This window comes from Macrobrachium rosenbergii, chromosome 37 (genome assembly GCF_040412425.1).
Source record: "Macrobrachium rosenbergii isolate ZJJX-2024 chromosome 37, ASM4041242v1, whole genome shotgun sequence".
Lineage (NCBI taxonomy): Eukaryota > Metazoa > Arthropoda > Malacostraca > Decapoda > Palaemonidae > Macrobrachium > Macrobrachium rosenbergii.
The window spans coordinates 38,849,649-38,865,105 of NC_089777.1; the positions used below are offsets into that span (position 1 = coordinate 38,849,649).

General features: G+C 40.5%; 1 protein-coding gene across 1 annotated transcript in view; it reads left to right on the forward strand.

Moving 5' to 3' along the window:
- Positions 1–3,105: 3,105 nt before the first annotated feature.
- The window catches only part of VhaAC39-1 (V-type proton ATPase subunit VhaAC39-1), a 36,353-nt gene continuing 24,001 nt past the window's right edge, over positions 3,106–15,457 (forward strand). The window contains exons 1-3 of the mRNA XM_067082076.1: positions 3,106–3,280; positions 8,320–8,445; positions 9,089–9,266. Of these exons, the coding sequence (XP_066938177.1) occupies positions 8,325–8,445; positions 9,089–9,266 (299 nt within the window). The 5' untranslated portion in view covers positions 3,106–3,280; positions 8,320–8,324. The remainder of the gene's footprint in view (positions 3,281–8,319; positions 8,446–9,088; positions 9,267–15,457) is intronic.

A 15,457-nucleotide genomic window follows, 5' to 3' on the forward strand; every position in this document is an offset into this window, starting at 1 on the left:
TCTTCGCCAGAGTCGACGCCGTCCGTCCACCACTAACTAAGCCCTACAGGGGACCCTTCCGCGTGCTGGAGCGGAACAGCAAGGCGTTCCAGCTGGCACTCCCAGGCAAGAACGACTGGGTTTCCATAGACCGGCTAAAGCCCGCCTTCCTGTCGGAGAGTCCCGGCAGCGATGCAGCACCCTTCCGCCCAAACGCACTCCAGCACGCCTCACCTCCTGCAGGCGCGCCGCCCCAGGAAGGTACCGCCCAAACAGCAGCCTCACAGGCGGGAGGCCCTCAGTTATCTTCAAGAGCCGCGGCACCCTTCAGCGTCCCAGCAGATACAGGGATTAATCAGACACGTCCTCGTCTTGGGGGGAGTATTTGTAAAGTCACCAAGTCGGCGCCAGGATAGTGTTTCGGCGGCGCCATTAATTAAGTCTCCGCTGAGCTTGTTTTCTTTGGTGACTTCCTGTTTTCTTCAAGCTCAATTAGTCACGCCTAAAAACGTGCCAGGTCACGCATTTTAATAATTTTTACTTTATGGTATTTATACGAATGTCACACATTGTGTATCACCTGTTTCTTCATTCACAGGCATCAAGACTGTATCTATATTGTAGCTCTGTATGTTTTGTATTGTAATTTGTACTCGTTCACTGCATATTATTGTTTATTGTTTCGACCTCAGGTCACAGTCAATTCCATTGTCTCTCACGGCCCGGCGTCAGTCGGCCGCAATATAAGCTGCCTGGATCTGTAATAAAGTAGCAGTAACTTTTACCTGCTCGTTTCTTTGACACCTTACAACGTCACCTTCCTTCTAGAAATTTCTCTTTTGGTATCTCGTAACCAAAATGCCTTAATGACGTCATGTAGTTGTTTCATGTGCTACTGGAATTCTGAAATCTGTTTCATTCTTGTTCTTGTAGACTGACCTGTCTGGTTCACTCTCTCTTTCTCTCTTTCTTCATAAGAGGGAAGTTATTAATTAACGTAGAAAACTGTGGCCACTTGCGTCAGTCTTAGCTTTTTCGAGATCTGAGGGTAGGAAAAGTGTAACGGCGCCTTATTAAAAGTGTGTTTTGTGGAAAACCAGCTGCAGCAAGTGATTTTACAAAAATTTTCACAAACTTTGGTAAGGTAACGTGAATTTTACTTATTAATACCATGGTATAATAAGTTAGGGAAATTTTGCCTTAGTGAAATTATTATTGATAAATCTTTCGTGGAATTGTGTGTTCTTGTGATTGCACTCTCTTCATATTTTCACATTTTTTGTGATGTAACATTTATTTACGTAGCATTTTAAATATTTCTTGGTAATTTAACATTGCATACTTGATTTAATTTTTCATTTATTAAGATTTTCTTTTCAAATCCTGAGTAATTCTTGATATTTTAAATTTTTCTTGATTAATTTAAATTCCAGATAAATTAAAGATTTTGTGAATTAGTTTTGTTTTATAATTTAATTCAAGAATTAACTAAGTTTTGTGTTGTTTTCAAGTAATAGTAATTTTTTCAAATTGTGAATTCTAATTATAAATTTTAAATTTAAAAATAAATTTTTGCGTTTAATAGTTTTAGAAAAACAGTGTTTCATTTATTGACCACCAGTGAATAGGATTAATTGTTTGTGCATAAGGCAAAGTGATACACATGTTTTGTTCTTTTAGTTTTGCAAAAGTGAGTTAAGACCAGGGAAATAGTTAAAGTTATTTGATGGAGTGATGCCCTTTTACTCTAGAATAGTTCTAGTTTAATTGTTGATGCCTCACATATTCTGATAAACTTAGTTTGATTTTTCAAGTGATTAGTAAGTTTTTTAAGGGATCACTGTTACCTTTATATATATGAGTCGGGAAGTTGGCGAAAACACGCTGGTATGCAAGCAGTTAGCTTGCCCAGGAAATTCCTTGGGTGCAGTTGCCCTCAGGTTCTAATTTCTTTTATGACTTGTGTGGCCTAGTGGGCAGCGCCCTTGCCTTTCTATTAAAAGACCTGTGTTCGATCCTGATGTGAGTCAGAAATTTATTTCTGTTCCACATATGATTGTGTGTTGATTATTTCTATCTTATTCACTCAGAAGGGATAATTCAAATGAAATGCTGTCAATTGGGTCATTGCTGAGTCTGGAAGTTGGGGAAAACACGCTGGTATGCAAGCAGTTAGCTTACCCAGGTAATTCCTTGGGTGCAGTTGCCCTCAGGTTCCAACTTCTTTCATGACTTGTGCGGCTAGTGGGCAGCGCCCTCGCCTTTCAATTGAAAGACCTGAGTTCGATCCTGATGTGAGTCAGATATTTATACATATATACAGTATATATATGTGTGTGTTATTCAATATATATATATATATATATATATATATATATATATATATATATATATATATATATATATATATACTGTATATGATACATATATTTATATATATAAAATTAAAAATAGAAGAAATAGGCTGTATTTCTCATTCATCAATGTGATTGGCTTGAATAAAACCTCTCTCTCTCTCTCTCTCTCTCTCTCTCTCTCTCTCTCTCTCTCTCTATTATTAAAAACAGAATATATTTTTCATTCATCAATGTGATTGGCTTGAATAAAAACCTCTGAATACTACCAAGTGGCAGTTTCAGACATTTAATAATAATAATAATAATAATAATAATAATAATAATAATAATAATAATAATAATAATAATAATAATAATAATGGTGAAAGTTAAGCGTAGTAAAACAAAGGTCATAACCATATAAGGGTAGAGAGAGAGAGAGAGAGAGAGAGAGAGAGAGAGAGAGAGAGAGAGAGAGAGAGAGAGAGAGAGAGAGATAGGATATAATATTACAAAAGGGGAAACCTCACAAAATTTGAAGTGATAGATCTAAATTTCTTTTTTTCGTCATGTGATTAACACTGATATGAAAAAATTGCTCGATTTGCGTAAGCTCGGAGAGAGAAAAGATTCGTGCTAAATAATGAGTATAGAATGGCTGTTACCTGTGAAATTCTCTAAAATTTTTATTATAACTCATTTTTAAAACTTATTAGCATTTTTATCTAAAATTTAGGAAGATTTGGTTAAAAAAATCTAAAAGATAAAGCGGGTACGTGGTTTAGATTTTGCAGATCATATTTACCACTCGTCGGCGGAAGTTTGTAAGGAAAGAGCTGATTGGCTAGAACGGGATGGTTAGACCAATCAGATTTGGTTTTAGAAATACTGTGCTGTCATATGACAGCTGATCGATTCTGAGCTGATTCGTCGCCTGTTACAACAACAACATACAAGAAACTCAGGTAAGAAAGGCCAATGATTTTATTTTCTATCCAGATATCCTGCCATGAATCATATTTTAGGACCTGAAAACTGACCATCGTTTGATTGAGTTCTCAGGGCAGTAATATCCTGTATTATAAAGTGATATTTTCTCTTAAAATTTCACTGGCAGACCCCACAGGCCTAACCCAGGGAAAGATAATATTTTAGCTTACTTAGTAGTTCTCTGTAGGCTGAGCTAGCCTAGGATCATTCAAGCTACCGTAGGGTAGTTTCTGCTTATTTTCTGTAATATAAAGCATTAGGTAGTAGTATAATTCATGGCAGAACTAAGCAAGAGCTCCGCATCGGGTGATACTTTGGAAATTGATTTTTCCTATAGTATTTTGGTTGCTCATTCAGAATTTACAGTTACTTTTTGTCAGTCGACTGTAATTAACCTGAGAAGTTCTACGCTGGCCATCCTGGAATGCTATCGCACATGCGAAGTCTTATAGGCTAGGAGAGCTTTTGGTAAAAAGTGGAGTTTCCTTCACCTGAGGGTCCAGGGGGTCGGAATCCCCAACTAAGTAATGTGGCCCACTAGGTTAGGTTAAGTTAGGGTACATTAGGTTAGTATAGTTCTTTTTATAATAAATTTCCTTAGCCAGTTCCTTCTTAAACATATGGCTCCCTGATGACTTGCACATTTGGGGAACCATTCTATAACAACAACACGGTAGTCCGGTCTTTGGCAGATCTCAGCTGGCTGTCCGTCGTGAACTAGGCTATGGCAATTGACGTTTTTCTATAGAACTTTACCTGCTGAACAAGAATTTAAAGTAATATTTTGTTGCTCGGCTGTAATTAAGCTGTAAATTATCTTAGAACTGGTGTGGTAAAACCCTTTCGAGAATAGCTAACAGTAAGGAAGACCTGTTGGGAATTTGGGTTTTTGGTGGGATAAATAACTTGGGAAAAGTTTTCGGTACCTTATTGTTGTATTTCCTGTTATATATGTCATTTGGAACACGAAAAACACGCAAAAAAAGAAGGGCGAATAAATGGATAGTGGGAGCCGTTCCAAAGGCACTTTTCATTCATTACTAGTACTACTGATTCTAAGCCTTAACACGCATGCGCTAGCTTTTGGTTCACCAATCACTAGTTGCCGGTTTTCTGCGCTTAGCGAGAACTGCGAGAGACTGGCAATTGACGTGTTCCGAGAACTGCAAGAGACTGGCAAATGACGTGTTCCTATATTATTTTACTTGCTGAACAAGAATTTAAAGTAATTACCTCTTGCCGGAACATACGAGCTTGCAGGAATCTTTAAAAATGCAGATAAGGCGCGCAGCGCCGTTCTGCTACTGCGACCTATAAAGGCCACCCAAGTTGAAAGCAGAAATGGTAATGTTTTGTTTCCCGTTTATGAAAGCTTTGAATAGTGTGCAGTGGAGCTAGATATGGCAATTGACTTTTTTCTATGTTATTTTACTTGCTTTACAAGAGTTTAAGATAATATTTTGCCGGTCGGCTGCTGCTAAACTGTAATTTAACCTTGAGCTGTGTGCGACCCACTGGCGGTTCTCTCTGCCCACTGGTACAGACGTGCAGTTTTCAAGGGTCAATTACATTTTAGTTACAGCCGACCGACAAAATATTATTTTAAATTCTTGTTCAGCAAGTAAAATAACATAGGAAAACATCAATTGCCATAGGCTAGCTCACCGCAGACAGCCGGCTTAGAATTATCCGGTCTTTCTCCTAACGTTTCCAAAACCCCATGTTCCCAAAGGGTCCCCAGCCATGTTGGGTAGATATGGGGTTACCTGATAATAGTTGACTGACAATAAACAGCACCGCCACCTTCATCAGCAATACAAAAATTAAAGGAAAAATCGATTTCCAAGGTAATAGTCCGTGCAGAGCTCTTGCTTAGAAATACCAAATTCATAATTTAGAATGGGTTATTTTTGCCAATGTTGGTGGGCTAACTTTAACCATGTTGATTACCTCCCAATTTCTGTAACTTGTAATATCTAAGTTTTCTGTACGTCTGGTAACAAAAAGCCTGAATGCCTATGCTGAAAGTATATAGCCTATCTGCTCCTTAGTTGACAGTTTGGCCTTTGCAAGGGCTTGGGGGATTGTGATGCTCATCTGTCAATTTCCAGCATTTTACAGAAATTCATAAATTTTGTCCTTGAAGTTTGTTTAATTGGTCTTAGCTATAGTGCTGCTTTTAACTTTGGGTGCTGCTGGGCTCCCTACCTAACCTGACTTATTGTGCTGTAAAAGTCATGAAGTAAAATATTTAGAGGTATCCAAAGCTGAGATAGGTGCAGGACTCCCATCCTAACCAGACATAAATCACCAGAAGTGAAATACAGGAATTCATCTTGACCTAACCTTGCAAAGTAGGTCCTAAGAATCTATGGCCACCCTCATTCCTCCCTCCCTTCTAAATTACACAAGACATATTCCTTATTTTGAGGATAAGAGGTAGTATACTTGCTGTAAGACACACATGTCTCTTGTGCTATTCTGTAATCCCAGTAATTGTCTCTTTCACCCCAGGTTTGTTTTGTAAAGAGGCATTTGTTTTAGGAAGGAATTCACTTATATCTAAATGGTTGAGGAGTCATTTTACATTTTTATTATAAAATAAAGGTTTAGACTAATTGTTTTAAAAGACAGGTAATTATTACATCACAGAAAAATATAAAAGCTTCCATAAACATCATGAATAGCAACTATCACCATCCAGTATCAAAGAGCTCTGAATGGAAGGCTTTCAATGCAATAACAGTTGATCCAGAAAATGATTCAGGCTTTAACATTAAATGCACAAATTTTTTTTCACGTGTCTGTTTATTCCTAATTGGAAAACATCAAAATGGCCATCTTTAGTCTGGTATCAAATTCAGTTTGGGCTAGGATGTCCAAACTGAATTTAAGAACAGACATGGACCAATGATGGCCATTTAGATGTTTTTCAAAAAGGAATAAACAGATGTGAAAAATAATTTGTGCATTTGATGTTGAAATGTTAATGCCTGAATCATTTTCAAGATCAATTGTTATTGTATCGAAGGTCTTCCATTCAGAGCTCTTTGACAGTGGATGGTGATAGTTGCTATTCATGATGCTTATGGAAGCTTTTATATTTTTCTGTGATCAGTTTTACCTCTATGTTCTCTATGTTAGGTAAGGCTATTTTAGCCTTTTAATAATTCTGTACAGTATCTCAGAACATCGAAAGGATTCTCAACATCTACCATCAAGGGTTACAGAGTGATGTTGAGTTCAGTATTCAAACATAGAGGATTAGACCTGTCTTCAAACCAAGACATCAGTGACTTAATCAAGCATTTCAGCACTAGTAAGCAAGCTAAACCCTCAGGAATCGCTTGGAACTTGGACGTGGTCTTCAACAGGCTTTCAGGACCACTTTTTGAACCAATGGAGTCGTCGTCTCTTTGGAATCTTATGAAGAAGACATTATTCTTGGTGGCACTAGCTACAGCCAAGAGAGCCAGCGAGCTTCATGCCATTGATAAAAGGATAGGCTTCTCACAAGGCAATGCAGTATACTCACTAATTTTGGATTTTTTGGCCAAAAATGAGGATCCGGCTAACCCTTGGCCTCACTCCTTTTCTATCAAGAGCCTCTCAGAAGTACTAGGCCCAGACGATCAAGAAAATGTCCTCTGCCCAGTAAGAGCTCTAAGAGTATACCTCGAGAGAACCAAAAACCTTAGAGAATCAGCCCCTAATCTTTGGTGTTCCGTTAAAAACCCCAGCCATCCTTTGTCCAAGAATGCACTATCATTCTTTTTAAGATCCGTGATTTTGGAAGCACATTCGGGAGTTCAAGACGAATTGCTACCCTTGTGCAAAGTAAAGGCTCATGAAATAAGAGCTGTGGCAACATCTTTGGCTTTTAAACGTAACCTGTCTATCTCTTCAATTTTACAAACAACATTTTGCAGGTGCAAGTCAGTGTTTGCCATGTTTTATTTATGGGACGTTGAGGCAGTGCACGAAAAATGCAGTACTTTAGGTCCGTTCTTTGCAGCTGGCATGGTATTGGGGGATGAAGGATAGGAGGAACGCCTTCCCTTTTCCTCTATCCACTCTCCTTGAATAAGGGCAGTCGTACTTCTTGGGAAGTTTGGTGGACACTGAATCTTGAGTGTCACCAATTGGTATTTTATGGTTTTGGCTAAATGTCGTGTGGTGTTGGTTAATTTTATCTGGTCTTTGTTATTCTATTGTACTTTGCCCAGGGCAAGGGCAGATCCACATATCATTATGTGACCCATTGGAATTATTAGCTTTGGCAACCTGTGATTGACCTCCTACGTTGCAAAGCACCCACTCAGTAGAGGTGACTCTTGGCTCTACTGCCACACCGCTACAGGTCGAGAGGAGCCACGACCAGAGGCAGTACCTGTCTGCTGTTGCTTCCTCACTAGTTAAGGTTACAACAAGCATTCCAAGATGCTAGGTAATTTGCTACCCCAAGTTACCCCCATATCGAGTAGTTTTTTGGGTAGTATATGTCTATTCATCCCACCTCCACTCAATGTGGGATTCAGCTATGTAATTATTTGGTAAGTTACTTATATAAAAATGACATTTTTATAATAAAATAAAGTTTTATAAATACTTAGCAAATAATTACATGATCAGAGCCCGCCCTCCCCCCCCTCTCTTGGACATAAAACATAAACGAATTGAGCTCCTTAGCTAAGTTGTACCTAATCTTCCCGGATAGTGGGCGGGGCAACATACCTACATCTAAAACAAAAGAGCGCTACCGCGAATTTCGAATTTTGAGCTGCCTCGTAAAGTAGAAACTATAGCTATATAATTATTTGGTAAGTATATATAAAACTATTTTATTATAAAAATGTCATTTTATACCTCAGTTTGCTAAGTTATAAAAGTACATTGCTGTATAATAATTCATATTCATTTATCATGTGTATTGAATTTGCATTGCATCTCATAAGTACAGTAAAGTACTGTTTTATTTATTGAGGTATTTCAGTTTTGCTGTTTGACATTTCAGGCAATATGCTAGACAGTCTGTTCAACATTGATTGTGGGTACCTTGAAGGCCTTGTTCGGGGCTTCAAGAATGGTATACTCAAGCAGACGGACTACTTGAATCTTGTCCAGTGTGAAACTTTAGATGGTAAGTTTTTAAAGCTATAGTATTTTATTTTAATTGTTTTATATTTAAATATTTTCACATATACAAAGTTTTAATTATACACAAGGTACTTGAAACATGGTCATTGTAGCATTTTCCTTACTATAAGTCAGAATTTCATATAGCAGGTGATTTGTTGTAAAGTGGTTTAGGTACGAAGGAGAGATTGTTCATAAAAATAAGTGTGGCTTATTAGGGATCTGTTACAAAGATTTGTTTGTAAACAAATTTATGCTAGATGGATGTACTGTCTATATGATGAAACCCTCTAAATCTGTTGGACAGTTCTGGTTATTTAATATTTTATTAGAATAACTGTTAAGGCTTGATTGGATATATTCCTGCCATATAACAGATAGGTCTTTTTCACCAAGAAAAATTATTTGATGTGAAAAATTAGCTGTTCTTTACTACAGTAGCATTTTTAGTAGTTTTAAATTCATGCAGTTCAAGCGACCGGTTTTATTTAATAGAGATTATTATACTAAACTCAGTTCTACCTCACTGTAGTGGCTATGAATATTAAAATTATGCATTTCGTCCAACATTTTGGTGCACATATTCTCGCTGTGGAAATGGATTCAAAAGATGAAGACTACTCATGTAATATTTTTTTCATCTCCAGATCTAAAGCTTCATCTGCAAAGTACCGATTATGGAAACTTCTTAGCAAATGAAGCATCACCTCTCCAGGTATCAGTCATTGATGACAAACTAAGAGACAAGTTGGTGACTGAATTCCAGCATTTGCGTACTCATGCAGTGGAACCATTGGCTACATTCCTGGACTACATTACTTATGGGTTCGTATGGTGTTCTTTTGAGTAATTACATTGTCTTGCTATATATTTGTCTTTCATTGCTTAAGTCAGTTTGTAGAGCTTATTGTGGTGTACCTTGTTTTTTAGTTAATTCCAAGGATGCTAGTATCATTACACAGTAAAATATAGTGTAATGAAGGTGTCATAGCTATTGCACAGTATACTGTTAACAGTTAGTGTGGTACTGGAATGGTAATGTGTATTCTTTCATTGTGAAAACCCCTTATTTTACATAGGCTCTATGCTGTAGTAATGTGGTATTATCTGAGAATAGTCATCAGCTAAAGATTGAAGATCAGACATGCTCTATGCTGTAGTAATGTGGTATTATCTGAGAATAGTCATCAGCTAAAGATTGAAGATCAGACATGAAACTTCTATTTTTTTGCATACTACTGTATTTGAAAATTGCATACTACAGTACTGTGTTTGAAATGTATGTTCATTAGCTCGCTCTCTCCCTCTCTCTCTGAAATGTGAGTACCTCTCTCTCTCTCTCTCTCTCTCTCTCTCTCTCTCTCTCTCTCTCTCTTACGCACACGTACAAGTACAGGACTTACTTATGTAAGTAAGGCAAACATAAATACAAGCACTGTAAAGTGTGTGTCTGAGACTTCCTGATAGCCTTCAAGTGTCAAGGTGGTTTTTCCAGGTTTCAGTCAAACCTACTGAAGTGTGTTAGACTCAGGGATCTCATCTGTCTGGAGATTATCCTGGAGAAATCTGTGCAGCCTCAGAAGGCTGGAAAGCCACTCTTGCTGTGGCCAAGAAGAATCCATGATATTGACCAGTGCTGGCCTGATCATGCTGTATGATAGGGTAGGTTTTGACATTTTGTCTCAGGAGAGTATTAAGGCATCTTCAAAGCTGCTTTGGCCAGCCATGTGAGAGCTAAGTAAATTGGCACAGTGGCCTTGTTAAGCTACTTAATAATACTGTATTAATGACCTGCAAGGGGGAACAAGTTAGTCAAGCGATCCAACCTTTCAGACCTAATGCCTCTTGAAAACCAGAAGTTATAACTCCCAGCTAGTACAGGAATTGTGCCCCTTTCCAATTTTTTGGGATGTATTGGTGGACCATAGCCACTGCATACATTCTAACAGGATTCTGCAGTAATTATGGGTTTGGTTTCTTGGGTAGTCATATCTTAATGCTGTAGCGTACCTGATACTCCTTTGCTTGAAAGGACAGAATCAAATTCCTGAATACAGGCAGTCCCCGGTTATCGGTGAGGGTTCTGTTCTGAGGGTGTGATGATAACCGAAAATCGGTGATTTTCGGGGCTTATCGGCGCCGAAAAACGCTGATTTTCGGTTATTAGCGCCTCTGTTAGGTATGTATTGGCGCCAATACCCAATTATTCGCACCAGTAAGCGGAAATCTGCAATTTTTGGTGCTGAAAATTGCTGATTTTCGCCACTAAACAAGTGCTATAAAACTGCATCACCGTTAACTGAGCCTGCCGTAACCAGGGACTGCCTGTTTTGAGCTTATCAGGAGTTCTTTAATCATATCTTCCAGAAAGAGTTGACAGCCTTGAATTCAATTGAATTCCTGGTCCTAATTATTATAGAAGTGGGAGGACTGCTAGCACAAAATACAAATATCTGCTGAGAAAACTGAGGAAAGAGTCTACTTTCTGAGCCATGATATTCAGAGATGTTCCAGCTATTGTCAAGTCAAAGGTCTGTGAATATATAGGCACTTCTGATCATTGCGCCATTGAAATGGGCATAGTGTATCTGTCAGTCAGTATATTTGTAATGCTACCATTTGATAAAAGGTCTGGCTGAAATCTAGAGCAATTGGGATCACCTTATTGAAGCTTGTCAGGCACGTAATATTTCAGATGCTGTATTAGACCCTGATCCAAGAAGAAGTTAAATGAAATGCTGATGGATATTTTAGTAAGGTGGCTATAGAAAGGTCAACAAATTCAGGACAAATTACCAGGCATGGTTTGGTGATATATGTAGACGAGCTTACCATGACAAACACATGGAGACGAAATCTTTCAAATGAAAATTACACTATTTATGTTTAGTCTCACTGTGACTAGAACTTACCATACAGCCAAGAGAAATTACGATAATTCCTTGAAGAGGAAACTTGAAGGAATTACTCAGCCCCATCTGTGGTGGACCAAATTGACATCATCTATTTTTGGGTCAGGCAGGCCTTCCATCCCACCACTACTAAGAGATGATGGTAAATTGCTTACTGTTCCTAGGGAAAAGGCTGAACTGCTTTATCGAGCTTTTGATGCTAAGCAATCAGCTGAGGGTGTCCCTCTTCCCGATACTTGTCATCCGGAACCTATTCTTACAAAATTTGCATTTCATATAAGTAACTTACCAAGTAATTACACAGCTATACTTCTAACTCGCACGGCAACTTTTATTTTAAAAAATCACAGTAGTGCTTCAATAGTTTTGTGTAGGCAAGAAGCCCCGTCCACCAACAGAAGTACTGGAAATGACTTAGCAGAAAACCTCATTTTGTTTTTGCCGGCTCTCGAGTAACATCGGGGGTTTGCTACAGCTTTTGTTTGCAGATTTTCGCTTGTATGGCTGGATTTCGGTGAAGTATTATCGCTATTTTAGTATCCTTCAAGCTTTAATAGCTTTCAGGATCATTTTTTCTAGTCCTTTGTTTATTATTATGTCTGATTCAAGTTCACCTATTTTTGCTATTGTAGCAAAAGTTGCAAACCAGATTAATCAATCTTCATATGATTCTCATACAATTTGCAGTAAATGTAGGGGGCAGAAATATAGTAGGGAGAAAACTTGTGGTAAATATAATGGTTAGCAAGAGTAGAAGGTACTTAAATCTCAACTAGACAAGTTAGAGAGGGATAGAAAGGAAAGCGGCCTTCTAGAGTCGAGAAACGAGCTTCCCTTAGCCTAGAATTCTACCCTAGCCTAGATTAGAAGATAGCTCTGCTATTCCTTCTTCCCCTCTTCCTGCCATTTTCCTCCCGCTACTATCCCTCCTACTTTCAGTCCATCTACTGTACTCCGCCACCTGGCTCCCTTGCTTCCGACCCTTGCCATTGCCAGTCTTGAGTCTAAGTTTAGCAAGAGTTAACCTAGTAGTGATACAGTAAAGTAGAGAAGATGACTACTTGTCCCATCGGTTCTCTTAGACCTAGGTCATTGTCATACTACCCTAAACCTGGGAGAAGACATACCGAAAGTCCAATGGATGCTGAGGGGGTTGGCCCATGGATAGTTGCCCCCTCATTTGAACCTGTTGTATGTTCCCAGGTATCAGCAGACAGCCACTGGGAAGGTGTCTTGACAGGAGAAAGTGTTGTGCAAGTGGAGGGGGTGGCTGCTTGTCCTGTTGATTCTTTTAGACGAAGGTCCCTGTCATACTCCCCTAAACCTGGAAGGGGTCATACCGGAGGTCCAGGGAGGTTGGTGGGGTTTGCCCACAGGTAGTCGCCCCATCAATCAAGCCTGTTGATCAATCCCAGGCTTCGACAGACAACCGTTGGAAAGGCATCGCTGTGGATGTGCATCAGTTGTCCGACCCTCAAGACTCCAGCCCGGACTTGAAGCGATACAAACACTTTCTATATTCGTCTCGTCCATTGAAGAGGTAAGCAGGCGATGCTCGCCGCTCTTTTCTGCTGCCCAGTTAGCGGTTTAAGGAGCTGGGTGCAGTCCTCAACCTTCCTGCAGTGTATGGGACAGTCTGAATTATTTCTCTTCTGAGTGTACTTCTGTTGGGCGCCAGTATTTGGCTCGAAGTACCCAACGATCCTTCTCAGGCGCTGGTGGTCTTTGTTCAAGCCCTCGTCTCTTCATGAGTGCTCCACGCCAGCTTGTAAGCGTCCACCGCCAGTTTCCAAGTGCCCGGCGCCAGCTCCCGAGTGCTCGGTGCCAAGTGCCCAGCGCCTGCTTCCAAGCTCTTGGCGCCAGCCCCCAAGCACTCGGCGCCAATTACCTGGTGCTTGCTTCCGAGCGCCAGACACCCACTTCTGAGCTCCAGGTGCCAGCTCCCGAGCACCTGCCGCCAACTCTTCAGTATCAGTTTCCTGTGAGGAGCTCCAAGCGCCCGTTTCTGACCACAGGTCTCCTGGCCTATGTAGCTCTCCTTCAATATTTGTGGGTGAGCTTTCCTACTCTTTTTTGGCTCCTGCTAGCCCTGGTCTTGCCTACCCCAGCCTTCCTGATGAGGAGACATCCAGATGACAGGCCTAAGCTCCCCACATGGCCACATGGTGCTTTCCTCGTCTTCTAGGAAGACGCTCAAGATTGAAGTTTGGATTTCTGCTAAGAGGAAGCGAGGGCGACACCGGGGAAGATCCTTTTTCCTGACACTCGGCGTTTTCATCGGCGAAAATTGTTTTTCATCGCCAGAACTTGACCTCCTTGTCAAGACCTCTTTGAGTTGTTTGAAGCTTTCAGTTCCTTGAACTGGATGGTGAGCACGCTAGCCAAGAAGATTGACAATTGCAATGATTTGTGGAGACTTCGCCTCAGACTGACTAGGAGTCCTTTTTCTTGCAGACAAAACCTTCAGGATGGCTCTCTTGAACTTGCGGCCCTTTTCTCTTGGGGGTTTTGAAGGAAAGAGATTTTTGGTGCTCCCGTTCCACTAAAGGAGTCACTCACACCCAAAAGTCGGGCTTTCAATAGAAGTCGGCTTAGGATCTTCTGGCATATTCTTCCAAACACCCCAAGGATTTGTCCGCATTTGTTTCTAAGACAGTCTCTCCTCTCCAACAACATACCTTTCGTGAGAGTGAGCCCAAGTCCAGTCTAGGACCCTCTCCAATGCCTGCTTCTCAACTGGGAAGTTTCCAGGATGTGGTCTCTGGAAGAACAGAACCTTCACATCAACATCAGGGTGCTGCTCTTCACTTAGGGCTTCAGTGCTCCTCGACCCTAGTTCACAAGAAGACTGTGGCAGTCCATTCAGACAATACCACAGCCCTAACGTACATATGAAAGCGAGGCAGCTCTCACTCTTTAATCTCTGCCAGACAGCAAGAGACCTTCCAGTGTGGACAGATTAAATCGAGTGAGTCTAGTCACTCGATTTTTTCAGGGCAAACTAATATTCTGATGGACGAGCTGAGCCATTGAATAGTAGGTCCTTCCCACTGAGTGTACCTTGGATCCCCTGGCCTATCGGAATGTGCAATACTATGAGGCAGGGCGACATTGGACCTGTTTGCAACCTCTAGGAACCACTGCCTTCCTCTTTTTTGTTCTCAGGCCCTGGGCCCTCTAGCATGGGCAACAGATGCTATGTAGCAAGATTGGCCCTACTTGGAACAAGATTTATCAAGAGAAGCTCAAGTCCTTGCCCAAGAAATGAGGAAGAAGTCCTCCGTGCACAAGTGGGAGCCAGTCTTCTCGAGTTTTGGGAGAAGTGGAGTATCAGAGGCCACTGCTAACATAGCAAGTTCCAAGACATTGATAAAAGGTAGATTTTTTCACAAGGAGATGCAGTTTGCTTCCTTAACCTTGAATTTTTAGCCAAGAACGAGGACCCTTCCAAGCCTTGGCCCCATTTTTTCTCCATTAAGACCTTAACGGAAGAAGAAAGAGTTCTTTGTCTTGCTAGGGCTTAAAGGTATTACCTGAGCAGGAGCGACTAAGAATGCATTGTCCTTCTTTGTCAGGGACGTAATTTCTGAGGCACACTCACAGATTCAGGAGGACATTTTGCCTACTTTTACAGTGAAAGCTCATGACATCAGGACAGTCTCTACCTTATTGGCTTTCAGGCACATACAGTATGTCACTCACTTCCATTCTGCATTTGGCCTAATGGAAGTGCGAACCGATCTTCGCGTCTCCCTGTTTGAAAGAAGTTGAAACTGTTTGAAAATTGCAGTACCTCGGGGCCATTATCAGTGGCTGGCATGGTATTAGGGGAGGAAGCATAGGAATCTCTCTCTTTCTCCTACTATCTCTTCTCCTTAAAGTAGGGTGTCGAATTTTCGGAAGCCAGGGGGTACAGTGTACCTGGAGTGCCCACCAGTCTCAGTGGATGGGTTGTGGTGTTTTCAGTGTAGGTGAAAACATCGTCTGGTTGTTTTTATTGTGGTACTTCGCCCAGGACAAGGACACTTATTGATGCAGTGCTAGACATCGGACATATCCTTCGCTGCAAAGCTCCCACCTAAGGAGAGGCGCTCCATGGCTATA